Source organism: Electrona antarctica, assembly GCF_951216825.1.
Source record: "Electrona antarctica genome assembly, chromosome: 1".
NCBI lineage: Eukaryota > Metazoa > Chordata > Actinopteri > Myctophiformes > Myctophidae > Electrona > Electrona antarctica.
Window position 1 is genome coordinate 56,849,531 of NC_136806.1, and position 25,411 is coordinate 56,874,941.

The 25,411-nt window shown below is 42.2% G+C and overlaps 1 protein-coding gene across 2 annotated transcripts; it reads left to right on the forward strand.

The window, feature by feature from the left end:
• The first annotated feature begins 2,598 nt into the window (after nt 1-2,598).
• LOC306921743 (transmembrane 9 superfamily member 2-like) lies at nt 2,599-24,909 on the forward strand. 2 transcript variants are annotated; one of them, XM_079499020.1, is made up of 18 exons: nt 2,599-2,949; nt 3,982-4,049; nt 4,163-4,256; nt 4,412-4,539; nt 5,126-5,255; nt 6,273-6,400; nt 7,203-7,311; nt 7,431-7,510; nt 8,379-8,484; nt 8,753-8,803; nt 9,949-10,081; nt 11,225-11,344; nt 11,468-11,525; nt 12,679-12,838; nt 13,774-13,925; nt 15,310-15,421; nt 17,806-17,977; nt 23,862-24,909. In XM_079499020.1, the coding sequence occupies exons 1-18, from the start codon at nt 2,806-2,808 to the stop codon at nt 23,927-23,929; spliced, it is 2,013 nt and encodes a 670-aa protein (XP_079355146.1). In that variant the 5' UTR covers nt 2,599-2,805; the 3' UTR covers nt 23,930-24,909. The 2 variants fall into 2 exon arrangements, with proteins under 2 accessions (XP_079355146.1, XP_079355147.1); XM_079499021.1 differs by lacking the exon at nt 8,753-8,803.
• The last annotated feature ends 502 nt before the right edge of the window (nt 24,910-25,411 follow it).

The window sequence follows — 25,411 nt, forward strand, 5'->3', positions numbered from 1 at the left end:
ACAGTGGACACTGAGACATTTGTGTAGCTCTCTATACTACCACTCGGTGGTCACACAGTGTCAGTGCCACTGTTTCCACCTCGGCAGAGATTTCCTTGCAGTCGAGTCTACTCGATGGATCATTCATTGATTCATAACTTCCTAATATGGAGAAGTACTGTTACTGTACTGTACATGTTCAACTGTTTCTTGTTTATCACATTCTGTAAATTTTCCTGTTGGAAATCACTTACTTGGATCAGGATGTCATGTTGATGTTTACCTATTTTATGTAGTGTAGTTTTTATTTTGTTCTGTTTTTTATTTTAAATTGTATTTTTAGTTGTACATTTGTATTGTATTTGTTTTATTCAGGACCCCGGGAAGACTAGAGGCTCAGTCATGTGTCTCTAATGGGGATCCTTCAATAAACATAAACATAAACATGTGTCCGTTTGTTATCAGACAATGCTCTCTTCCTTCTTTATTCCAACGAGCTCTGAGCTCGGAATGTGGTTTTACCTCACTTCTGCTTTAATAATGTACATTTACTGGTGTTTGTTTGGCCAGAATATCCACCTCTCATTTCCCTGCACACCAACATGACCCGGAACCCACGTGTTGTCGTGCCTTTATTTACTATTCCATTGTCATAAATATTTATATTTCACTGATTAATCATCTGAATGCGGATCTTCCCCTTCTGTCAGACTGCATAGGCGCATTGTTGCCATCTACTGTTCAGAATCAGAACAGCTGATTTCGATTTACTGTTTTTTGATTGATTGATTGATTTATTGATTGATTGATTGATTTATTAACAGTTTGCAGAATTACAGTTTGATTGATTGAAATTTGTATTAACAGTTTGCAGAATTACAGTACATTTCAAGCACAAAACTCAATACAAAGACTGTTAACTGTGAGTGGACGACCCAATAAAGCATTACACTTGTTTACAAGAGGGTCCACCTTGTTCATCAAAATATTTAGAGACGTACAAATAGACACTTCTATATAGCCAAAGAACAGAACAGGAATTCATCATAAAGTAGGTAAAAAGGGAAAAGAAACATATACAAGTACAACTCAATACAAAAAAACGTAACTGTGAGTGGACGACACCATAAAGCATTGCACTTGTAAGAGGGTCCACAGTTTTCAAAACATTTATAGACGTACGAATATACACTTCTATATAGCCAAAAACAGGAAATCATCATAGAGGAGGTAAAAAGGGATTAAAAACATATACAGTGAGGGGGTGGGTGAGGGCGAGGGGGCCAGTTTGGTTTCAGCCGTCCGTAGGTGCCCTTTGAGAGCATCCGGTCTAAAGCCCGCCTACTGTATTCGGATTTTTTCCCCCACCCACATACATACAAACACAGAGATGGCTTCCGTATCTGCTCTAGATCGGATCAGATCGGATATGCAAACTGCAAAGTTTAATTAATTACTGCATGAGTGGACCTTCCGGGCGATGGGATGACGTCCTCGGATCTCCTGTGGCCAGTGTTGCCATGTCTGCATATTATCAGAGACCTGGGGCATGTTTTTTTCCTGTAAAGTTGCAATTGTAAATAATGTGTTTTTAATTGGCTGTGTGTGTGTGTGTGTGTGTGTGTGTGTGTGTGTGTGTGTGTGTGTGTGTGTGTGTGTGTGTGTGTGTGTGTGTGTGTGTGTGTGTGTGTGTGTGTGCGTGTGTGTGTGTGTGGGGGGGGGGGGGGGGGGGAAGGACATACTAAATCCAGGTTTAGGTTTGGGTATAATTTTACTGAGGTTAGGGTTAGGGTTAGGTATAGTTTTACTGAGGTTAAGGTTAAGTTTAGGTGTACAACACAGACTTCCCAAAACAAACTGGTCAGGCTCCTACTTGGCCTCACCCCCCGAACCCACCTCACCCCTGCCCACTTTGACAGGCTGGAATGGCTTAGGGTCGACGACAGAGTACAGCATCTTGCAATGGGTCTGGTCCACAAGATTCGATACACCACCAAGATACCATGTACCTGTCTAGATACTTCCTTAATGTTAACAAAGTCCACACCCACAACACCAGAGGAAGTGCAACGAACCATGTACAACCCAGATTCGGCACAAACAAGGGACTAAATTATTTTTGCTCCCTATGCCACCAAAATGTGGAACGCCCTACCAACAGTCATTAAGACATGCAAATCCCTTGACTCCTTCAAAACCGCTCTCAAAGGGCATCTACGGATGGCTGCAATTTGAAACTGGCCCCCGTAAAATCTGAATCCCCCCCACCACCCACCCCTTTTTCCCCTCACTGTATATGTTTCTTTTCCCTTTTTACCTCCCTTATGATGAATTCCTGTTCTGTTCTTTGACTATATAGAAGTGTATATTTGTACGTCTCTAAATGTTTTGATGAATTGAACAAGGTGGACCCTCTTGTAAACAAGTGTAATGCTTAATTGGGTCGTCCACTCACAGTTAACAGTTTTTGTATTGAGTTTGTGCTTGAAATGTACTGTAATTCTGCAAACTGTTAATAAATATTTCAATCAATCAATCAATAGGTTAGGTATAGTTTAACGCGATCATAGTCAGACCTGATTGCTTGTTTCTTTCGCAGTCGCAAACCAGACCTGGCAACCCCGCCTGTGACAGTCATGAGTGGAGCCAGGTCAGCAGAGAGCAGCAGAAGGAAGGAGGAGGAGGCGGCTAGTATTCACCACACAGCGAACAAACGTTGTTTTCTTCTAGTGGAATTCTGGAAGTAAGAGCGGATCAAAAAGTCGCAGTTCCACAAGAAGATCACCACGGAGCCGCCGAAGCGCTCCGTTCCTTCCGAGACACACAATGAAGAGGCGGATAGAATCGGATCTAGTGTTTATATTCCTGTTGTTGTTATGTGCGTGCAGTGTGTGTTGCTCGGCGTTCTACCTTCCGGGTTTAGCCCCCGTGAGTTTCTGCAAAGAGGGCGAAGGAGGTGACGACTGCCAGGTAAACAAGGAACTGTCTGAGAAAACTGCTTTTCTTCTACTTTATATACGTGTGAATTCACGTGTAGGCCGCATCATTTAACATGTTCGTTATTGTATTCTTTGGCATTCTTTATCCAGCTTTTAGTATTAGCTTAACGTTACCTTGAGGTACCGTTTAGGCCCGAGACTGACTGGATCGGAGAACTATTAGCTGGTCAGCTTGTCCCAACAACTTGGCATCAGATAACATGCAACAGTATCGGCACAATGCTCGGGGCGCTTAATATAATGTTACGTCAGTGTTGTTAGAGAATAGATATCTATACCGCAAACAACTGGGAATGAATCTATGATGTTTTGAGTTGTTTCTGGCTCTTCGGATAGACAGCGGGTCATAAGGTGCTGCTGGGCCATTGATACGTGTCCAGAAAATAGATTTTTCATTCAAAACAAAGCTGTGATTATGTGGGTAACTACTAGTAACACGGGGGAAGGAGAAGTACCGGCAATCAGCGCACACCTTCATGAAGATGCATCGGTATGGTATCCATAGCAGTAAGCAGCATCATCGGGTCCTGACTGAGCTCGGAAGTAGAGCACTTATTATGACCTGCTTTATATCTATGGCTCGGCTAGCCTAAGATGTAGACTCTCGTGGATGTATTCGATCGATTCTGACATTTTGATTCATTTGATTCAAATTCAATAGATTGAACATGTCAGAATCGATCAAATACATCTACGAGAGTCTAAATCTTAGGCTATGGCTAGCAGGCTAGGTCACTAAAATGATCTTCCACTGTCCACATGTTATGTAGGTGTATGAATGGATCTCTAACATGGGTTTACGGTACTGGGCCAGATAGAGCTCACGTATACATAATATAGAACGAGGTCCTCAGTAGGTCGTCTACATTTCATGAGCTTTCATTAGTCAGGTCTCACCTGACAAAAATGGTTATTTGTACAGTACCTCCATGCAATAACCAAGTAGGCAGGTGCTCTCTAAGTGGAGAGTGGATACTAATTTGACCATTTCCCCCCTTTACAGACTAACATCCAGCTGTTTGTAAATCGCTTGGACTCAGTGGAATCAGTCCTGCCTTATGAGTATGACGTGTAAGTAACAGTAGCTGATATAAGCTGTTTTATTTTTATTTATTTTTACTTTTATGAATGCCTGCATGTCAGCAGCCCATAACAATTATTGAATTCTTCTTAATTTGTTAAAGGTTTGACTTTTGCAAAGATGACAAAGAGAAGAGGCCGTCGGAGAACCTTGGGCAGGTGTTATTTGGTGAAAGAATCGAGACTTCACCATACAAGGTGAGAATCATTCTGGAATATATTTAAAAAAAAATCTGTAGTGTTTATTTATTTTTTATTTCGTATCCTTGTGTATTCAATATTCTGTGAATATCTCTTCCTGGAAAGAGAAGGTCACACACCGCACATATCTCTTCCTTCCACATTTTTTGCAGTTCAACTTCAATGAGAAAGTGACGTGCAAGGAGGTGTGCACAAAATCGTATAAGAAGGGTAACGAGGATGATGCGGCCAAGCTTGATTTTCTCAAGAGAGGAATGCAGTTAAATTACCAGCACCACTGGTAAGTTGCTTTTGGGTGTGGGTGTCTTGTCCTGTGGGTGTGGCGTATATATTCAAATGGCATGTCATTGTCTGAAGCCGGTCATACTAGTATCACTGGTAGTAATGCAAGATGTCAAATTTCTCTTTTAGGTCTCGAGCTAAAATGTCTGTGGACCACTGATATACAGTGCAAAATAAGAGTAACCTGACTGTGCAAATGGAACAGGGTTCATTTGGTTCCATTTATACACTGTCAAAAGAGTTAAATGAACCCTGATGATTTTACAGTAGAAATTGTGTCGTAGTCCTTGAAATTCAAATGGTTGAGAAACTCTGGTCTAAACAACATGCCATCTAAATAACATTCTTAACATTTGTGGTCATCAAGCAAAACTAAATGTTAATCACAAACAATCGTGAACAAGTAACTAACATACAGTATATTTGCAATGCACTGTATAACTAGCATCTTCAACAGGCTGTTCCTAGAAGAACACGCATGCACATTTTAAGTTATTAAGCAGTTTTTTCAGTTCAACAAGGTGTCATTTGCATGAAAAGAATGCAGACCAGTCTGACAATTAGGCATACTTAATCAATTTCAGGATCGTTGACAACATGCCGGTGACATGGTGCTATGATGTAGAGGATGGTCAGAAGTACTGTAATCCCGGGTTCCCCATTGGCTGTCTTGTCACTACGGATGGCCGAGCTAAAGATGCCTGCGTCATCAATGTGAGTCCAATTTCCCCTGTCATTCATAAACTCTCGTTCAGCCTCTTAACCTCTTTAGCCTTGTTGATTAATTAATTTGACATGGTAGATGTCCCTGGTGACCTTTTTTGTTGGACAAATCATTATAGGCACACAAAAAAATGAAACATTTTCGAAACTTTTCATATATAGTGGAAATTGCAGACCTAGTATGAAGTCTCAGCTGTGAGCTTGTGGTTAGGCCTAAGTGGAGTCTGCATACTTTACAGACACCAGAGTCTATTTACGTTACCTGTAAGGTCACATTCCCACCTAATACGGTAGACTCGATGCGAATGGGTGGAGAAGTTGGGATTCTTGCACGCACTGTTCCTTTGGGCATAGAGGCACAGCTCAGCGCACTGAGCACAGACGGACAAAGTCCCTACTCCCCACACACCACACGGTGACAGCACTCCATGTTTACGGCACGCACAGACAGACAGAATATTCTGTAGGCTACACTGCAGTGTTATGCGTTTCCTTAAGCAATTGATTAATGTACTCGTCCTCATCAGGGCTTCGTCCGATCAGGGCTTCAGTCTCCTCATTCATTCTATCCACGGTAACGGGATGCGCTGCGTAAAATATGCCTTCTCCGTCTCCAACTGTGTTTAGCTCCTCACCCGCCACATTGTTTGCTTCATTTCCTTTATTTGCTGCGGATTGCATTCCCACCTGCACCGAATCGTAATCAAGTGCGATTGGAAGCGAAGCAAAACCCCCGTTTTTGGTCGGAGTAGAATGCGGTTCTTTGATGCGCATTAGGATTCGAATGAGCCTTCACACCTGCCAAACGAAATGCACTTTCCGACAAAGTGCAGCAGGATTCGTTTTAATCGCAGTAAAGCTTTCTGATGTATCAGATACTGTATGAAAGACAAATTAATTATGAAAGATATTAATTGTTATCTATTATGATTTGTACTGTATTGTGTTACACTATGTGCGAAATAAAATGAAATGAAATGTGAAGGTCACCTAAATGTTGTTTTTCAGGCTGACTTCAATAAGAAGAACACCTTCTACGTCTTCAACCACATAGACATCAAGATCACATACCACAGTGGAGCAAATGAGGGATGGAGAGGGGCTCGGCTGGTAGCCGCCACTCTGGAGCCAAAGAGGTTAGTTTATTGACCATGACAGTCCTACATCATGTTGCTGTCGGGCAGAAACGTCCATTTATGTTTTTCATATGCCCTAGTTCGTCGTACCACATTGTTGCACAGAAGTAGCGAAAATAGCCAAGTTGTGACACATTGTGAGGTTTTTGAAAGGGTCTGTGTTTTGTAAATATTGAACCAATGGAAGGTATTAACAAGAGCTTGTGACTAAATAATACCTATACTGGATCCATTGGAACACAGGTTAGTTTATCCATTTCCTGAAAAGGTTTTGGACATACAGTGTTATAATGATAATGTGTTACGGTACCATGAGAGCGCTATAGAGCGTCGCAGTCCCGCCCCCTACCATGGACCAGGAAATGAATCCCAATGCATTTTTCCCATAGACATTTCAAAAAGTATTTATTTAAAGACGGTTACGCCGCGGACAAAGCCAACTCGAGTCGTGACAACTCATGACAACACAAACAATATTTTGGACCAAACAAATAATTACAAAGAAGAAAAACAACAACAAAAGTGTTGTAACCTGCCGTTTTTTTCTTCTTTCTAATTATTTGTTCGGCCCAAAAAATTGTGTTTGTTGTCATGATTTGTCACGACTCGAGTTGGCTTTGTCCGCGGCGTAAACGTCTTTAAATAAATACTTTGAACGGAGAATCATTTCCTGGTCCATGGTAGGGGGCGGGACTGCGACGCTCTATAGTGCTTTTCTGCTTTATCGTGTTGCTTTTGGTTGGACAGCGCTCAATAAGGCCTAGACTTCTTAATGAGTGTTCCATGCATTCTGTGTTAACAGCATCCAACATAAGGATCCGATAACGTGTGAAGGTGGCCCTCCCACAGAGCTCCCTGGAGAGTTTGACAGCGATGTGCAGATAAAATACACATACTCTGTCTCTTTCGAGGTAGGACATAACATGTCTTCTTACTACACCATGAAACCTGCGGTTGAGGCTTTTTCAAATGGGCATTTGGGGGCCATTACATATTTTATTGCAGTATTTATACATCCTCTCTTTAACAGGAAAACAATGACATCAAGTGGGCCTCTCGGTGGGATTACATCTTGGTCTCCATGCCACACACCAACATCCAGTGGTTTAGGTATGAGTGATTCTTCCATTCCTTTAACCACTTAAACCTCCAGGGTTCAATACTACTAGGTACGTTCCTTTGTTCCCTCAACAGTACAATTAAACAGCCCTTAATCCGGAGAGGGTGATAATTGGCACTGCACGTAATCATACTGGCTTGGGCTGCTCCTTCCAGCACGGAATGTTGGCCGGGAGGAGTAGGACGAAGGCTGCTGCACCTAAATGAAATGGTTAGGCGCACCAGTGCAACCAATGTACAAAGTTAGCTTGGAGTCCTCTTAAATCTCTTTGCTGAAAACATTTTTTGTAGGGATGCAAGGGTTCACGTGGACAGGTTAGTCCTGTTACTTAGTACGGTCTGGTGCCCGAGACGTAGATTGATACAAAACGACAGAGATTAATGATATCAAAACCGGTCGCATCGCTCCACAGCCTAGGAGCGCCTGTTGCGCAATCCTCGCTGTTGCGCCACAGTGAGACGTCATCGAAAATGTCCCCCCCCCCCCCTGTTTAGCCGACGAGAACGGAAATCTTAAAACGTTAACTCCCACCTAATTATAAAAAAAAGGTTATGTGTTAGACGGGCCTCCACTGTCCAGTCGCTAGTCGCGTTAGATTTAATCTTACCTCCCGTTGTTGTCGAACGCATCGATAGTGTTTTGGCTACACTTAGCTGCTACAGTCACATCCGGAACAACATCCGGTCCGTCGGTAAAAGTGCTCCGGGTGCTATAAACGCTGGGCACATTTTATTAATGGATTAAATAACCCCGGGCAATAAATGTGTTAAGGAAATTCTGGCTTGTTGTTGAGGCCTTTTGGGTCGTTGACACTCATTGGCTAATGGTGCGGTTTGTTTTGTTTTGTTTGTATTTCAGCATCATGAACTCCTTGGTGATTGTCCTATTCCTGTCTGGTATGGTGGCCATGATCATGCTAAGGACCCTGCATAAGGACATTGCCAGATATAATCAAATGGACCAGGTATTGCAGATTAACCCATTACATTAGTACATAAGAAAAGATGTGTTGAAGGTCCACTTAGTAAGAGTTAGACTAATTTGAAATACAAAATATATATTTGCAACTGAAAGTCTGAAACTCAAAAGAAAAAGAAAGGAGTGAACAGCAATGCAATGGGAAAAAAGGATATTCAGTTACCCTATGTTGCAAGTAGATGGCAACAGGCAGGTTAGTTGGCTATTTCTATGCAGAATACTCAGAATTGTAAACCTTTGCTAACACTTCACAGGCAGACATTATAAAAGTTCCAGCACCACCAGGAAAAACCTCTGTGCCCTACGTATGTAACCTTGTTGAAAGCCATTTTATTCACAGCCCCTTGTGGTGTTTCGGTCAGCTTATGGGTGGTTGATTTCTCGATGGAGTGCACATGGTAAAATATGGTGTGGCTTTCTTTCCTCATTTGCAGGACAGTATAAAAAATAAAATCATCAGCATGACCGGCAGTAATTGTTATTCACACCATATTTTACAGCCTTCGGCAAAGCAGCGTACTGACTTGCACCGCTATGCTAGTGTGTGTGTCAGACTGTATTTGTGAGACATGGTGATCAAGTGCCTGGTGATTGTCGGCTGACCACTGTAATCACTGTCTGGTGATTGGCTGACCTCTTTCTTATGTTGTTTAACCCTAGCATCCCTATAGTCTCCCTATTCTGCGGGAAACATTTTCATGAAAATAGCAGATCTACAATCTCACAACGCGCCGCTGCAACGCGCTGTGAGCTTGTACATCTGCTATCTTCGGTGAAGAGAGTTGGAGTAGAGGTAAAAAGAAAATCACACCCATGTGAACTGAGTGGTGCAACTCCCCTTTCCCCTCTCCCCTCTCCCCCTGCCTCTCTCTCTCTCCCTAGGTGCTGCCAGACTTACTAAAGAGCCGCGCACGTTCTCGGCTGTGCGCAGCTTCTTTTTCCGGGTTTTAGACAGCTGGTGGATGGAAATTAAGCTCCACCTCCGCGGACGACTTGCGCGACGGCCAGATTCCCGGAAACGCTCTCCTCCGCGGCAGTCGTCCGCGGAGGTGGAGCTTCTTTTCCATCCACCAGCTGTCTAAAAACTCGGAAAATAAGCTGCGCACAGCTTAAGATGTGCGCGGCTGTCGACCGTTTTGCGCTTAGGTGTCTCTCTCTTTCTGTGTAATTAGCAGGCAACAGTGCAACACTATCTCTCTCTCTCTGTTTCTGGCACAACAGCGCCACTTTTACTCAGTCAGGTGAGGACGGTCCTTAGGGACGGACGGACATTGCGGTTCCTTGGAGTGGTTGCACCACTAAAAAAAAAAAAAAAAAAAAAAAGCTGCCCTGGGGGACCCCGGCCAACTCTATTAATTTACTGGGTCCAGAGGGTTTTAAGTGATTTAATGTGTCAAGAGCTTCCCTGATTTCATCTCGTCTTCATCCCCCCCCTCCCGCCCAACAATAGGAGGATGCTCAGGAGGAGTCCGGGTGGAAACAGGTGCATGGAGATGTTTTCCGTCCTCCCAGGAAGGGCATGTTGCTGTCTGTGTTCCTGGGACAAGGCACCCAGATCTTCATCATGACCTTCATCACCCTCTGTAAGGACTCTTGTACAACAGTCGGTTCTGTTTGGTTAACCCATTTTAGGCGGGAACCCCTTTTGGTGTTTGAGCATTATGTTATACTTTAGCTATTGAAAAATAGCAGATCTACAAGCTCATAGCGCGGCACCGAGTGCCGCGCTACGAGCTTGTAGGTCTGCTATTTTTGAAAAATCGTGAAAATGTGGTGCAAATCTTTGAATAGATATATATATATATATATATATATATATATATTCTTTCAGAGCAAATGTTTTTAACTCAAATCTTTGCTTCTGGGAGGTCCCTGGAACAACATATTATCAGATGGGGGTCGGTGGCCAATTACATATAATTTTTGGGGTCCTTACCTTGACATGAAATATTGAGAACCACTGATATAGAAACATGAGGTTTTTCAGAAAACTCATGATTTCTTTTCTTTTTTTTCCTTTTTTTTCTCAGGCCTAAATGGGTTAATATTCATATACACCGGCTTTAGAAAATAATAATAAAACTTTATTTGTATAGCACCTTTCATGACATGAAATGCAGCTCAAAGTGCTTTACACAAAAAAAGAAAGGCAGGGCATAAACAATACAGTGAGGACATGAATAACATTTTTTTAAAAAGACAAATAAATCAATTAAAAGCAAGGGTGTAGAAGTGGGTCTTGAGCTGAGCTTTAAAAATGTCTACAGAGGCTGCCTGTCGAAGGTACAGTGGGAGTTTGTTCCACGCCGTCGGCCCGTAGAAGCAAAAAGCTGCTTCCCCGTATTTTTTAGTTGCCATTTTTTTAGGCAAAGCGAGCAGGCCAGCTGTGGAAGACCTTAGGGGGCGGTTTGGGACATATTTCGGCAGGCAGTCATGTAGGTAGGAAGGTGCGAGACCATTGAGAGCTTTATAAACAAGTAAAATAATTTTAAAATCAATCCTAAAAACAACCGGACAACATTGGCTTAATATATTTGTGTGTGTATATATATATATATACTTTCTGCAAATAGCCGCCATGCAGTGCATGCTTGATAATGCCGTCTAAGGTTGCCAAGCGAGCCACAACCAGGGCAATCCAGCACCCTTGGAGCTAATGCATGAATGCACCCTAAGTAATGGCTCAGTGATGGTGGCACTAATGACACGTTTGTCCTGCGTTGCAGTCCTGGCCTGCCTGGGCTTCCTATCACCGGCCAACAGAGGGGCTCTGATGACCTGTTCTGTGGTCCTCTGGGTTCTGCTCGGGACCCCCGCCGGCTACGTGTCTGCACGCCTGTACAAGAGTGAGTACTACGGTTTACCCCCGTGTGACAAAATGTGATGCTGAAAGTCATTTACATAACATAGCTGCAACCTGACTTCTTTCTGAGCCATTGCCATTTTCTGAGCCAATTTTCTCTCCTCAGCATTCGGAGGTGAAAAATGGAAGACCAACGTCCTCTTGACTGCACTCTTGTGTCCTGGGTAGGTTAAGCTGTCCACAGTGTCCATACTTGATAACATCAAAGGGGAAAAGTCCACCCATACACAGAATTTAGACATCCAATGATATGAACTTGTCTCCCTCCGCTGGAATTCAGAGCATCGAACTTGAACTCATTACCCCCTTCTTACTTGCATGAAATGCCTGTAAATTAGTGTTCCATTTAATTCTGGCATGCATATTCTTTATCGTCCAATCGTCCATCTCACATCTGCCCACCATTTCAGATTACCTGCGTTGTACTTGTATTCACACGAGAGTGTGAATGAAATCTAAATACTTTATAAAAAACAATGCTGGTGTAAGAGATTTGCTTTGGGCATGAGTCGGATATAGTTCACATAATGATACTTAAACCATTTTGGGCGGGTGTTTTAAACATGTTATAATTTAGCTATTGAAAAATAGCAGATCTACAAGCTCATAGCGTGCCACCGAGTGGCGCGCTACGAGCTTGTAGGTCTGCTATTTTTGAAAAATCGTAAAAATGCGGCGCAAATCTTTGAATATATATTCTTTCAAAGTGAATGTTTTTAACTCTGGTCTAAATGGGTTAAACCACTAAGGAGGACAGTGTGGGCAATCTGGGGCTGGGCATGACCCTTGGAGAGCCTATGCTGGCAATTTATGTTAATCTTTTACCCAGATATATCCAGTGGAAAAGGCACTTAGGTTGTCATCATTGAGTGACAAATCCTGGGGATGCTTCATACACAGTGAATAATGGAATATGGCCCAAGTCACTATGACAGAACCAATGGTTCAACTGTATATAGGTGAATTGTATGATTCAGAGTTGTAAGCCAAATAAAACTCATTTGGATGCAATCGCTCTAACAAGTATTCTATGAGCGCACAAATCGGTCACCAATTCAATGGAAGAACTCCACACAGCAACACAGGTGATTTCTAGTTGTTTGTAGATTTTTTTTTAGAGTTGTAGAACTGTCCAAGAACAATGGAATGGCACAATGTACATTTAGTTTTAGGGTGGATTTTCCCTTTTCTTTACAGATCCATTCTAATATTCAGTTACTTGCCTGGAGTACTGGACTGACTCCCGCTTTACCTTTCCCTCTCTGATTACACCCTTCTCTCCCATGTCCCTTCTCTCCTTTTATATTGCCTCCAAAGTATTGTTTTTGCTGACTTCTTCCTGATGAACCTGATCCTGTGGGTGGAGGGCTCCTCGGCAGCCATCCCCTTTGGCACTCTAGTGGCCATTTTGGCCCTATGGTTTGGAATCTCTGTGCCCCTCACCTTCATCGGTGCCTACTTTGGATTCAAGAAACCAGTAAGTTTGGCCTCCGTGCATGTAGACAAGAGTCGTGTTCAAACACACTAGATGTAATGACCAGTTTGAAAGATTTGAACAAATCTATAATTAAATGATGCTACTCAAACTTGTCACCCTCTACCTAGAGCCTGGGTGGGATCCCCTTTTGGTGTTAGCATTATGTTATGCTTTAGCTATTGAAAATATCAGATCTACAAGCTCATAGCGTGCCACCGAGTGGCGCGCTACGAGCTTGTAGGTCTGCTATTTTTGAAAAATCGAAGAACGACTGACATAGAAACATAGCTTTTTCAGAAAACTGTCAGGATGTAGAAGACATTTTTAGAATCTGATCTCAGGTCAAAATGGGTTAAACAGAGTTTAAAACTGCATTTATATTGCTTTGGGTTTTCTCCAGACCTGAATCGCCAGGACATTGTGACGTTGTTGTCAGTCATGTGGCTATGGCTAACCCGGTTGCTAACCAAACAAACACAGTCAACAAGCGCTACTAGCATGTAAATAAAAGCGGTAAAATATGTTGGATGATGATGTTTATAAAACCTGTCGTTTCTGTAAAGAAACTATTTATCATAGGTCGATTTAATAGCCAGATTGATACGGCCGTGAGGCACCGCAGTGCATAATGATTAAAACACCAAAAGGGGTTCCCGCCCAGAATGGGTAAAATAAAATAAAGTTCAGTTCATGTGTTTATTTCTATCAATCTATCAAAAAGATTTAGAAAATGTTGCACGTACACATCCTGAAATGTGGTATCAGTCAGACTACCTCTGTCCCTCTAGATGAAATGTGGTATCAGTCAGACTACCTCTGTCCCTCTAGATGAAATGTGGTATCAGTCAGACTACCTCTGTCCCTCTATCGTCTGTAGTCAGACTACCTCTGTCCCACTATCGTCTGTTGTCTCACAGCACATCTCTCTTCCACAGGCCATAGAGCAACCGGTGCGAACCAACCAGATCCCCCGTCAGATTCCCGAGCAGTCGTTCTTCACCAAGCCCGTCCCTGGCATCATCATGGGCGGCATTCTGCCCTTCGGCTGCATCTTCATTCAACTCTTCTTCATTCTCAATAGCATCTGGTAAGAGCACAGCAACACTGAATCGTCTCTGGCGCATTAAGGAGTCTTTTTTTTCTTTTTTTTGAGTGGTGCAACCACTCCAAGGAACAGCTTTGTCCCTATGTGACTATGTTTAGAGTACCAAATGTGACTATGTTTAGAGTACCAATAGGGGGTGCTGTTGCACCACTCGCTTCAGACTGGTCTGATTTCTTTTGTCTTTTAGGTTTCAAAACTTCCAGAAGAACCTTTTATTAATTTATTTGAAAATTTCAGATAGAAAATGTTAAACATATATTATATATTTATATTCACCAAAACCACCAATGTTTAAGAAACACTGCTTGTGTGTTTAGCAGCTTACCTGTGGAGTTCTTGTGTTTGGTTCACAGGTCACACCAGATGTACTACATGTTCTTGTGTTGTGGTTCACAGGTCACACCAGATGTACTACATGTTCTTGTGTTTGGTCCACAGGTCACACCAGATGTACTACATGTTCTTGTGTTTGGTCCACAGGTCACACCAGATGTACTACATGTTCTTGTGTTGTGGTTCACAGGTCACACCAGATGTACTACATGTTCTTGTGTTGTGGTTCACAGGTCACACCAGATGTACTACATGTTCTTGTGTTTGGTCCACATGTCACACCAGATGTACTACATGTTCTTGTGTTTGGTCCACAGGTCACACCAGATGTACCTCATGTTCTTGTGTTTGGTTCACAGGTCACACCAGATGTACTACATGTTCTTGTGTTTGGTTCACAGGTCACACCAGATGTACCTCATGTTCTTGTGTTTGGTTCACAGGTCACACCAGATGTACTACATGTTCTTGTGTTTGGTTCACAGGTCACACCAGATGTACCTCATGTTCTTGTGTTTGGTTCACAGGTCACACCAGATGAACTACATGTTCTTGTGTTTGGTCCACAGGTCACACCAGATGAACTACATGTTCTTGTGTTTGGTTCACAGGTCACACCAGATGTACCTCATGTTCTTGTGTTTGGTTCACAGGTCACACCAGATGAACTACATGTTCTTGTGTTTGGTCCACAGGTCACACCAGATGAACTACATGTTCTTGTGTTTGGTCCACAGGTCACACCAGATGTACTACATGTTCTTGTGTTTGGTCCACAGGTCACACCAGATGTACTACATGTTCTTGTGTTGTGGTCCACAGGTCACACCAGATGTACTACATGTTCTTGTGTTTGGTCCACAGGTCACACCAGATGTACTACATGTTCTTGTGTTTGGTCCACAGGTCACACCAGATGTACTACATGTTCTTGTGTTGTGGTTCACAGGTCACACCAGATGTACTACATGTTCTTGTGTTTGGTCCACAGGTCACACCAGATGTACTACATGTTCTTGTGTTTGGTCCACAGGTCACACCAGATGTACTACATGTTTGGCTTTCTGTTCCTGGTCTTCATCATTCTGCTCATCACCTGCTCCGAGGCCACCATCCTGCTCTGCTACTTCCATCTATGTGCAGAGGTTAGCACATTTTTCTGGAACTAATTCCAGCTGACATACTAATAATAACCCATTTAGGCCTGACGTCGAAATTTAAAATATGTCTTCTAAATCCTGACAGTTTCTGTATCAGTGGTGCTCCATATTTCCCCCCCCCCCCCCCCCCCATCAGAAAATATGTTATTCCAGGAACCCCTCAGAAGCAAAGATTTTAGTTAAAAACGTTCGCTCCGAAAGAATATATATTCAAAGATTTGTGCCGCATTTTCACGATTTTTCAAAAATAGCAGGCCTACAAGCTCGTAGCGGGGCTACGAGCTTGTAGATCTGCTATTTTTCAATAGGTAAAGTATAACATAATGCTTAAAACCCCAAAAGGGGTTCCCGTTCTGAATGGGATAACTAAGGCTACTAATAATAAATGATACATTGTATTTGTATCACACTTTTCACAGAGAGTGCTACCAGTCACACATTCTCCTATATTCAATTCATAACAGGTGGTCTAAGCACAGAAGAATACTTACCAATTAAGACAAAGTTATGCGTTTGTAGAGCTGCTATTTTTGAATAGCCAAACTATAAAATTATGCTTTTTAGCGAACATTTCAAGTGAAAATTCAGTAATGAGCCCAGTACATCCGCGTTCTGTTCAAACACCGCAGTCGGAGCCTAGATTCTGAGAAAAGGGTTTAAAGACCGCGTTACTATTTACTAATGCCGTTGGACGGCGGGGGTAAAGGCAGAGCAAAGCCAAAGCAACAGGGCCGCTGCAAGAAATTGGATAATAGCGAGACAATTCTGAATCAATATATAAACGCCTTACCCAGCGTTTTTAATAGGCATAATAATAATAATTGGTAGTCTTAGGCATCCAATGTGTTAATTACATTAAGAGTTACAAAAATAAATGGTGAGATATCTTGCTTGGTTGCGCCTTTGATTGGAAATTGATCATCCTCATTGACTTGCATTGCATGGTGAAATGATGAAATCACCCTTATCATAAACGGAAATGATGAAGTCACCCGTATCATAAACTAAAGCAAACAAAGCAGATTCCGCCGATGTATATAATAAAACCAAACCCAGTACCGGGTTAAAAGTTACATATTACAAATGGCTAAATCAACATGGTTTTCTGAGGGGAAAAATGCTGTACTGGGTTTTGTGGTATTACATATACTGTAGGCAATTTCATTCAAATAAAAAGCCTCGCCAAATTTGCTAGTTGCATCATGGCAGGTAAATACACAACGGTTTCATTACACGTTAACCCATTTTGACCTGACGTCAAAAAAACAAAAAGTATTCTGAAAGAATATATATTCAAAGATCTGTGCCGCATTTTCACGATTTTTTTAAAATAGCAGACCTACAAGCTCGTAGCGCGCCACTCGGTGGCGCGCTATGAGCTTGTAGATCTGCTATTTTTCAATAGCTAAAGTATAACATAATGCTTTAAAACACCAAAAGGGGTCCCCGCCCAGAATGGGTTAATGTTGGTGTAAGTGATATTGTAGCAGCTTGTTGATTTGTAATGTTGGAAAACCTCCAATGATGACAATGTCATTATGTCATGGCCAACATGGGGACACAATGTTGAAAGTGTGTTTGTGGGTTTTATAAATATTGAGCTAATAAAAAGACTAAATTAATAACTAGTCTATTAGATCCATTTCCGGAGAAGTTTCTGTTTTGGACATACACCCCTAGCCTGTGTCTCAATTCATCGATTTTGCTGATTAAATGTCGCTCTCGCTCAGTGCAGTGTGTAGGCTGCCATTCCTAGATCTCATGTGAGGAGGAAAGAAATCATATTGTGATTATTATGATTGGTTAATATGTAACCTTATTTTCAGTACATTATGTCCATCTTATGTTATTCATCTCTGTGCCCTCTGATATTTTACATGATGTAAGCGCCAAAATGTCTCTCTTAGGCCCGATAGCTATTGTTTATGGTACAGCTTGTCCTTGTAACGTGACGGTATTAAGTATTTACCATGGTCCGATTCCTTGAGTTTGTGGCAGAACGACTGTACCACAGACCTGTGCGTACTAAATGAACATCCCCCTTGTCCACTCGTGTATTAAAAGCACCACCACCACCTTTTTAACACATTGTGTGCCCTTTCAACATTTTCAAAATAGTGACCCTGAAATATACTCTTCTGAAAGAATATATATTCAAAGATTTGTGCCACATTTTCACGATTTTTTTCAAAAATAGCAGACCTACAAGCTCGTAGCGCGCTATGAGCTCGGTGGCGCGCTATAAGCTTGTAGATCTGCTATTTTTCAATAGCTAAATAATGCTTAGTTAACACAACCGGGTTCCCGTCCAGAATGGGCTAAGAAAGTGTGACGCTGAGGTTTGTTGCGTTTTGTACCATATCATCCAGGATTATCACTGGTGGTGGCGCTCGTTCCTGACCAGTGGCTTCACGGCGGTCTACCTGTTGATCTACGCAGTCCACTACTTCTTCTCCAAGCTGCAGATCATAGGCGCGGCCAGCACCTTTCTCTACTTTGGCTACACCATGATCATGGTCCTCATCTTCTTCCTCTTCACAGGTGAGTCCATGGAGGAGATGATGCCCATTGCCCAGAGTAATATAGTACATTGTGCTCACAATGCGTCGCATGTGCGCTTGTAGATCGGCTATTTATACGTACTTGTACAAACAATGTCACTCACCACTCTCTCTCGACAGTTCACCAATGTTACGTAGTGGTTGTATATATCCATTTCCATGGTAACAAGCCGTCCACGTTCTCACATTGCAACGTATTTTCATACAGCATATCCAGCCGTCATCGGCAGGGTTAAGAACGTAATCACTCCCAGTCCCACGCCAAACGCATATTCCTCCCTTCTGTTTGACTCAGTTTTTAGTTTCTCTCAGACTCACTAGCTGCCTGTTGGCAGCTTTAGCGTAGCTGCCTGTAGGAGACCACTGTGTTGTTGTTGTTTTACCAGGAGGACCCAACTTCATAGGCGGCTAATCTGTGCCAGATCATGGAAAATTATGTAATATTAAAATACTACCAACGCACGCACGGCGAGATGCGCCGAGATGCGTTTTTAAAAGCTATAATAATCATATAGATAGATATGCTTACCCCCCCTAGGGGTCGCGACCCACGGGTTGAGAACATCATACTGTAGCTGGCCACATGAACTCCGAGATCCACATTGGAGCCGCATTACACATGTTTTGATTTTTTTTTCAATCACATGGCAAAAATAATAGTTGATTAATTGCCGATTTGCAATCACGAGACCTGTACTATGAACTCTGATGTTCCTGTGACATCAGATACCAGGATGTAGTCTGCATTACTGTTTGCTTCCTTGCTGGAAGCCAAGCAGTAGCACCTGTCACCTTTTATTTGCTTTAATTCACACCTTTTATTTACTTTAAAGGTGTGATGCTCATAATAAATGAGCACAGTGTCAAATGTGGTTGAAGAGTTAATGTACCACTTTGAACCGTCAGTCCGTCGAGGAAGTTTGCGGAAACTCTTCTCAGGGTCTGCTATAAATCCTGACAGATTTCCAATTAGGAATTTAGGAGGTCTGTGCGGCAGTCATGTTTTTTTTTTGTGGCTTTAAACTGAGAAATGCTTGTCATGAGACGAGTGCCAAGATGTATTAACTGCATTTGTTAGCTTGTTTCCTCCAAAAGATAATTTTACATAATCTGCTCTCTAGGCTAAATGCTTAATGTTATGTGAGAGAGTGTCAGACAGAGTCTTTTCAAAGCCTTCTGGTGTATGATAGGCATTAGTCACTGTTCTTATTGAAACTCTAACAAGTTGTGGAAGCTCCTCGTCACCCATGCGCATAGGGCTGTCATAACCAACGGCGGACTGCCCCTCCCCCCCAGCTATTCATTTCAATGGAAGTTGGCCACTGTGTTTGAAGGGTTTAACCGGTATGCGCGCCTTTAAAACCCGCTCGCCCACATTTCTTTCCGCCGAACCTCACGTGCGGTTCTTATTTGTTTGATTTGAATAAAGCCCTAACCACAACCAACCAACAGTCAACGTGCAACAAGACATATCACACCGCAGGGACAACGATAAAACCGGCTCAAAGAAAAAGGAATAACAGACCATTTAGCCCAAAAAAACGTATTTTTGGTGAACGAAACGCTCTACAAAAGTATACATTAACGTATAGACCCAGGAAATGATACCCAATGCATTTTTCTCATAGAAATTTCAAAAAGTATTTATTTAAGGACGGTTACGCCGCGGACAAAGCCAACTCGAGTCGTGACAAATCATGACAATAAACACAATATTTTGGACCAAACAAATAATTACAAAGAAGTAAAACAACAAAAAAGTGTTGTAACCTGCCGTTTTTTTCTTTCTAATTATTTCTTTGCCCCAAAAATTGTGTTTGTTGTCATGATTTGTCACAACAAGAGTTGGCTTTGTACGAGGCTTAAAATAAATACTATTTGAAAAGTCTATGAGGAAAATGAACGGAGAATAATTTCCTGGGCCCTGGTAGGGGGCGGGACTGCGACGCTCTATTGCGGTTATGTAATACCTGTGACAGGCCTATCCATGCCCCCAATAACCCTCTCATCATAGGCATTTAGATTTGCTCTTGCCATCTTCATTCAAAATGTAGGCCAACTGGACCTGCTCAACATTTTCTAGGGTTTGTATTGTGGCGCACCTGTCCTGTATGGAAGCAGATGCTTTTGTGATGGTCTCTCCACTCAGTTATTCAGGGTTTTCCTTTCATTTGATGAGCCAATGCCTCTATCAAATGCTTTTGTTGTCTTCTTTTGATGAAAAGACGCAAAATAACCAATGTACCTGTTGTTGTTACCATGAATAATAATAAGCCTATTAAATGGCCAGTATCCCTGCTGCCCTTGGCTATGGCTGTTATGGCAACATGCCAGGGCTGGCACTTGAAAATGTCACTGTGGAACTGTGGGTGCATGTATCTGTATCCAGCACAACAATGCTATCAAAAGGCTCGGGCTGCACGGCGTGGCCCCCTCCTCTCTTCTATCTCCATGCTAGAAGAGAAAGAGATGGACACAGGTTGACATGGTAACGGCACTCCTTGGTCCTTTCCAGCCTCACTTGTTGTTGCTTGCTTTGCACACCCACACAGATGCAGCTCAGACTGTGCAAAGGGATGGTGGTGGCCTCTAGTTTCTGGGCAGTAAGCATCGATTGTGTATCAGCAGCGCAGTTGATGGCCTTGTAGCTTTGACACACGGCAGTGGAATCGGTAAATGTTGGCGCTAACTTAACGTTAGCCTGATGCAGGAAATGGGGAGACAGAGATGGGGAGTGAACGCAGCAAAGGCCGTCGGGATTGGGACTCGAACCCACGTCGCGCTGTCGGGGCTACATCGGAAGTTACCCGGACTGTTAGGACAGCGGTCAGGGCCAGAACAATGTTCTCCAAATAAAGGGGAAGAGGCTGCATTATCATTTTTGCCAGTTAGATATAGTTGACATTATTAAGAAATGGCATGGTGTTCAGCTGAATGTTGCTGACACAAAATTGTGAGCATCACATCTATGATGCCCATGTCTTATTATAGCTCCTGACGTCACTCGCTCATCCCCTGGTTCCAAGGGGTTTGCGGAAGTTCTCCTCTATGGAGAATAACATGGGGTCATCTTAAAATCGTCTCGTATAAGAATTGTGGTCCAAAAATCAACAAACTGTCTCGGTGATATGGTCGGGGAGGTGTGTCTGTATCCTTTAGTCAGTCACTATATGATAGTGTGTAACTAATTCAGTAGCCGTAACAAATAGCGTTTTCTCTCGGTCAGTTGATTCTTCATATCCATATGAGTGAAACCGCCGGGATGACATGTTTATTTTTCAGACACAGTTCTTATATGAAGCGATCTAAAATCCCCCTCTGGGATTACAATGCAAATAAAAAATCACACCGTGTGAACTGAGTGGTGTAAGGTCTTATATAGACTGATCAGCTGTGGTCTGACGTAATGAAATCACACCCGTGTGAACTGGGTGACCATAGCAACCGTGCTCATTTTTTGGTATGAACAGACAAACTAACAAAGCCAGTTGTAGGAGTGGTTTACACCACTCAAAAAGTACACAACACCCGTATACTCTAGCGATATTGACATCAGACTTCAGTGTTCCAGTCCAGGGGTTCTCAACCTGGGGATTGCGACCCCTCAGGGGGTCGCCAAAATATTGTTAGATTATTTAAAAAAATCACACCTGTGTGAAGTGAGGGGCGCTAATATATTAAAGTCAAACGGTGCCAACACAAACATTAAATTAAATTATCTTTATGTTAATGGCATTTAATGTTTGTGTTAGATTACATAGATTTTCCCTTCATTGTCAATGGCGTTTTTAAAACAAACATTGAACTAAAAACAAACATTAAACCTGTGTATATAGGAGGGGCCAAAAAAATGGAAATTAAGAGTTTACATAGTAGTACATGCATGAACTTTCCTTAATGATTATATCTGATTTCAGTATTTATGATTTTTTTCCCCTCTATTATTAAGGTATTTGTAGCAGTCAGTTTGTGTTGGGTTGGGGAGGGGGGTGGGGGTCGCGAGACATGGCCAATGCATTTCCGGTGGTCCCCAGCCAAAAAAAACCCTGCTCTAGTCTATACTGAACTAATAATAAAAAGTCGTTTTCAGTTGAGTGTGCCAAATTACTGCCATTAAACAAGAGGCCAGCAGATTCATAGAACTTGGTAACACGCCGATAAGCCGTCGCCCAGAAATGAAGCACTGAGCACCATCATTTCACATGGTCTTCACACGGTGACATCCTCACAAATGTTACACTGTCATTGGGCTAGATAAGGTTGGCCACTAGGCAAATCGTGTCACCACAGCATTACCAAGACACTATCTTAAGAGTGCAATTGGAAAAGATGTCAGAAGATCATCTCCAACGAAGAAATAAATCCAAGGGTTCAAGGAACTGATTTTCCAGTTCTCTTTGACTCCCAGTGTTGATCTAAATCTACATCTGCCCCATTTCTCTTTTTTTTTAATGTAAATCCTTCCTTTTTACCTCCAAACTTTGATGGGAACTTAATTCTGGAGTGAGCTATGTTGGCTCCCATTGAGCAGTCGGATAGGGCTTTCTTCTCGCACAGATGAATTCATCCTCTCCCAGGATTTTCCTTTTTTTTTTTTTACCAATTAAAATGTTATCTTGCTGCTCTCTAGAGAGGAGCGGAGGAAAATGTGTTATCTCCAGATCCCCCCCAGCCTGACAAATCGAAGCCCTGGTGCTTTGGCAGACATTGTGGATTCACTCCCTGTTTCCTGCCAACCTTCTGAAAGGGAATTTACCAGGCTTTTAGCAGAAGGAAATTGGTGACACTGTGATGGTGATCCAGCTGCAGTAAGAGATGTCACCGAGTTATTTTTGGTATTTATGCCAATGAACTGTTAAACCCCTCCCCAGAACCGTGACCCCCACCCACTCCTCTCATTCTCTGTCATGATTATGTTTTCTTTGTGCATTTCTGGCCCCCACCTCCCAGAGTTGCATGAGATCTAACGTCCCTATTCTGGGCATATAATCATAATTTGCCAAAAATAGCCGATCTACAAGCTCACAATGCATTTTGTCGCATATTTTCCATTAACAGATTTGATGTGTTTGTGTGAGTGGTACAGGGTTTTTGTGGTTGACTCTCAATGTGGTGCTTGTGCTGATCATGTCATTCTTACCTAAAACAATCTTGAATTTACAGTTGACAATGTTTCCCCCCCCCCCCCCCCCCACCAGATTTTCTTTCAACATAGGGTTTTCAATGTATGCAGAACATAAGGTGGTTAATATGAGCCTACTGTAAGAGAGTTTAACCGTCTAGCATTAAATCGCGCATTGCCATGGTTTTATCGTGCGTAACACTTATTTTGAAGAGCCAAATATCCGTAACCGGATGTTACAATGACAAAAGGCTGTGTGTGGTGTCTTGACCGGTTGTTGTTCTCTCGCTCGGTGCAGAAAAAACCCGACCGCGAGAATCACAGCTGTCGGCTGTTGAAAAACCTTGTTTTCACCAGAAACGACATTCATTGCGCCGATTTGGAGATACAGACATTTGAACGCGGACCATTGAATGCAAGTGAATGCGCGCATCTTCAAAATGGCCACGGCCACTGTCCCACTTGGACTGTTGTGCTAACGAACAGTGGCTAACGATACGATCGGATCAAAACATGGATTAAAGAATATAAACCCCTGGATAACGTAGCTACGTGTCTGGCAGGCTAGACTATTAATTTAACACCATTTTCTACGGTTCTGGCGGGCTGCGTGTTAATATGTTATTCTGTGACAAACTACACCTGCATCAACTTGTGATGAGGTCGGATTGGCCCATATGAAAAGATGGCTCCCTCCCCTGTAACACTTAATTAACATTTGCTTTGTCTTATTTCTCCCCAGGTACCATTGGTTTCTTTGCCTGCTTCTGGTTTGTAAATAAAATCTACAGTGTAGTCAAGGTGGACTGAGGTACAGGAGAGACTTGACTCATCTCTCCCAGTGACGGCTTCTTCTTTGCACTGGTTCTGAAAGGAAGCGAAGTGAGTGGACTCTTGACTAAAACATCGTTTATCTCCGAAATGACCCTGAAGAGCCCCGTCCTCTTGTTGTGCTCGAAAAACCTACATTGCCGTCAACATTGTTTTTGTTTTTCAATAAGTTTGTGTTCACTTTTGATGATTAATTCACTTTTTTTGAGTGGCGCCTTGATCATCGGGGTGTGTTCCAAAGATCTGGCTGTCATCGTGCACAACTTGTTTTGGGGGTTTAACAGGAAAAAGTTTAAATACTTTTCATTTAGCTTTTTCTAATGAGGAAAATGTCCGTTTATTATTTTGCTTTTCTATTCCCGTGAATCTGTTATATTTGTGATTTTTGTTTTATTGGTTCGCAACCTCTGCTGTAATGATTATATATATATGTAAATATATATTGATACTTAACGTAAAGAATGTCACCATTATGAAACTGTCTTTAACAAATGGTTTATGGTTGTGGGCGGTAGAGACAGGGGGTTATAGATTATCAACTATCAACAGCCTCTCTTATAGTTATCTCACAATGTACAGAATCTCTGTGACCATATTGCTATTATCTCATCATATCGCGTTCATGTTCTCTATTAAAACGGCTATATTTCAAATTTACATAGAAAAGCCAAGACTTAATCTTGGCCGTGAAGCACATCTGTACCATAGAGGATTAGGCGGATACTACTATGTTGTGTATGTGTAAGTTGATCTCTCAGCGATTCATGTTCACTTCATGCGGTTTGTAGATGAAGTACATACCAGTACGCAGTTGCACCGGTTAATGTTATTAAAGTGATTTACAGACTGTAACTACAAAAAAAACACTGCTGCTTTTTTTTTTGCTTCTGGCAGTGTGGAGTCATCACCCAAGGTGATAAGATTTTTACTTGTAATAAATACATTTAATCAATTGGAAATGATTTTATTTTTATTTTATACATGCCAAACTTCAATTATTATTAAGGACCACTTCACCACTTTTAAACCACTTTTAATCTTCATGTCCTCACTAATAAAATGGCACAATTTTGTTTCCTACTCGGTCTGTGTCTCATAGGAGGGCCGTGGGCAGTTCAGAAACCCGTCCACCAGTGACATTATCGATGGGGAATCCAAGCTACTGAAAAGTTGCAATTTGAAAATGGAAGCCATCTTGCTCATGATAATAAAAATCAAAATATTCGTTTTAAAACATTGCCTGGCGATGATGTCACTGGTGGACGCGTTTCTGAACTGCCCACAGCCCTCCTATGAGACACGGACTGAGTAGGAAAAAAATGGTGCTGTTTTAACATGAGCATTAGTGAGGGTCGATTATATGAAGATGGGTTGAAAAGTGGTGAAGTGGTCCTTTAACCTATTATAAATGCCATTAACTGTTAATATGTACTTGCTGTACAATATTCATACAAAACAATA

Excerpts from the sequence above, each read along its gene's own strand:
- LOC306921743 (XM_079499020.1), top strand. The coding sequence starts at position 2,806 with ATGAAGAGGCGGATAGAATCGGATCTAGTGTTTATATTCCTGTTGTTG. Across the intron at positions 8,485-8,752 it reads GATATAATCAAATGGACCAG|GCAGACATTATAAAAGTTCC; the intron begins GTATTGCAGATT and ends AACACTTCACAG. Across the intron at positions 11,526-12,678 it reads ACTGCACTCTTGTGTCCTGG|TATTGTTTTTGCTGACTTCT; the intron begins GTAGGTTAAGCT and ends TTGCCTCCAAAG.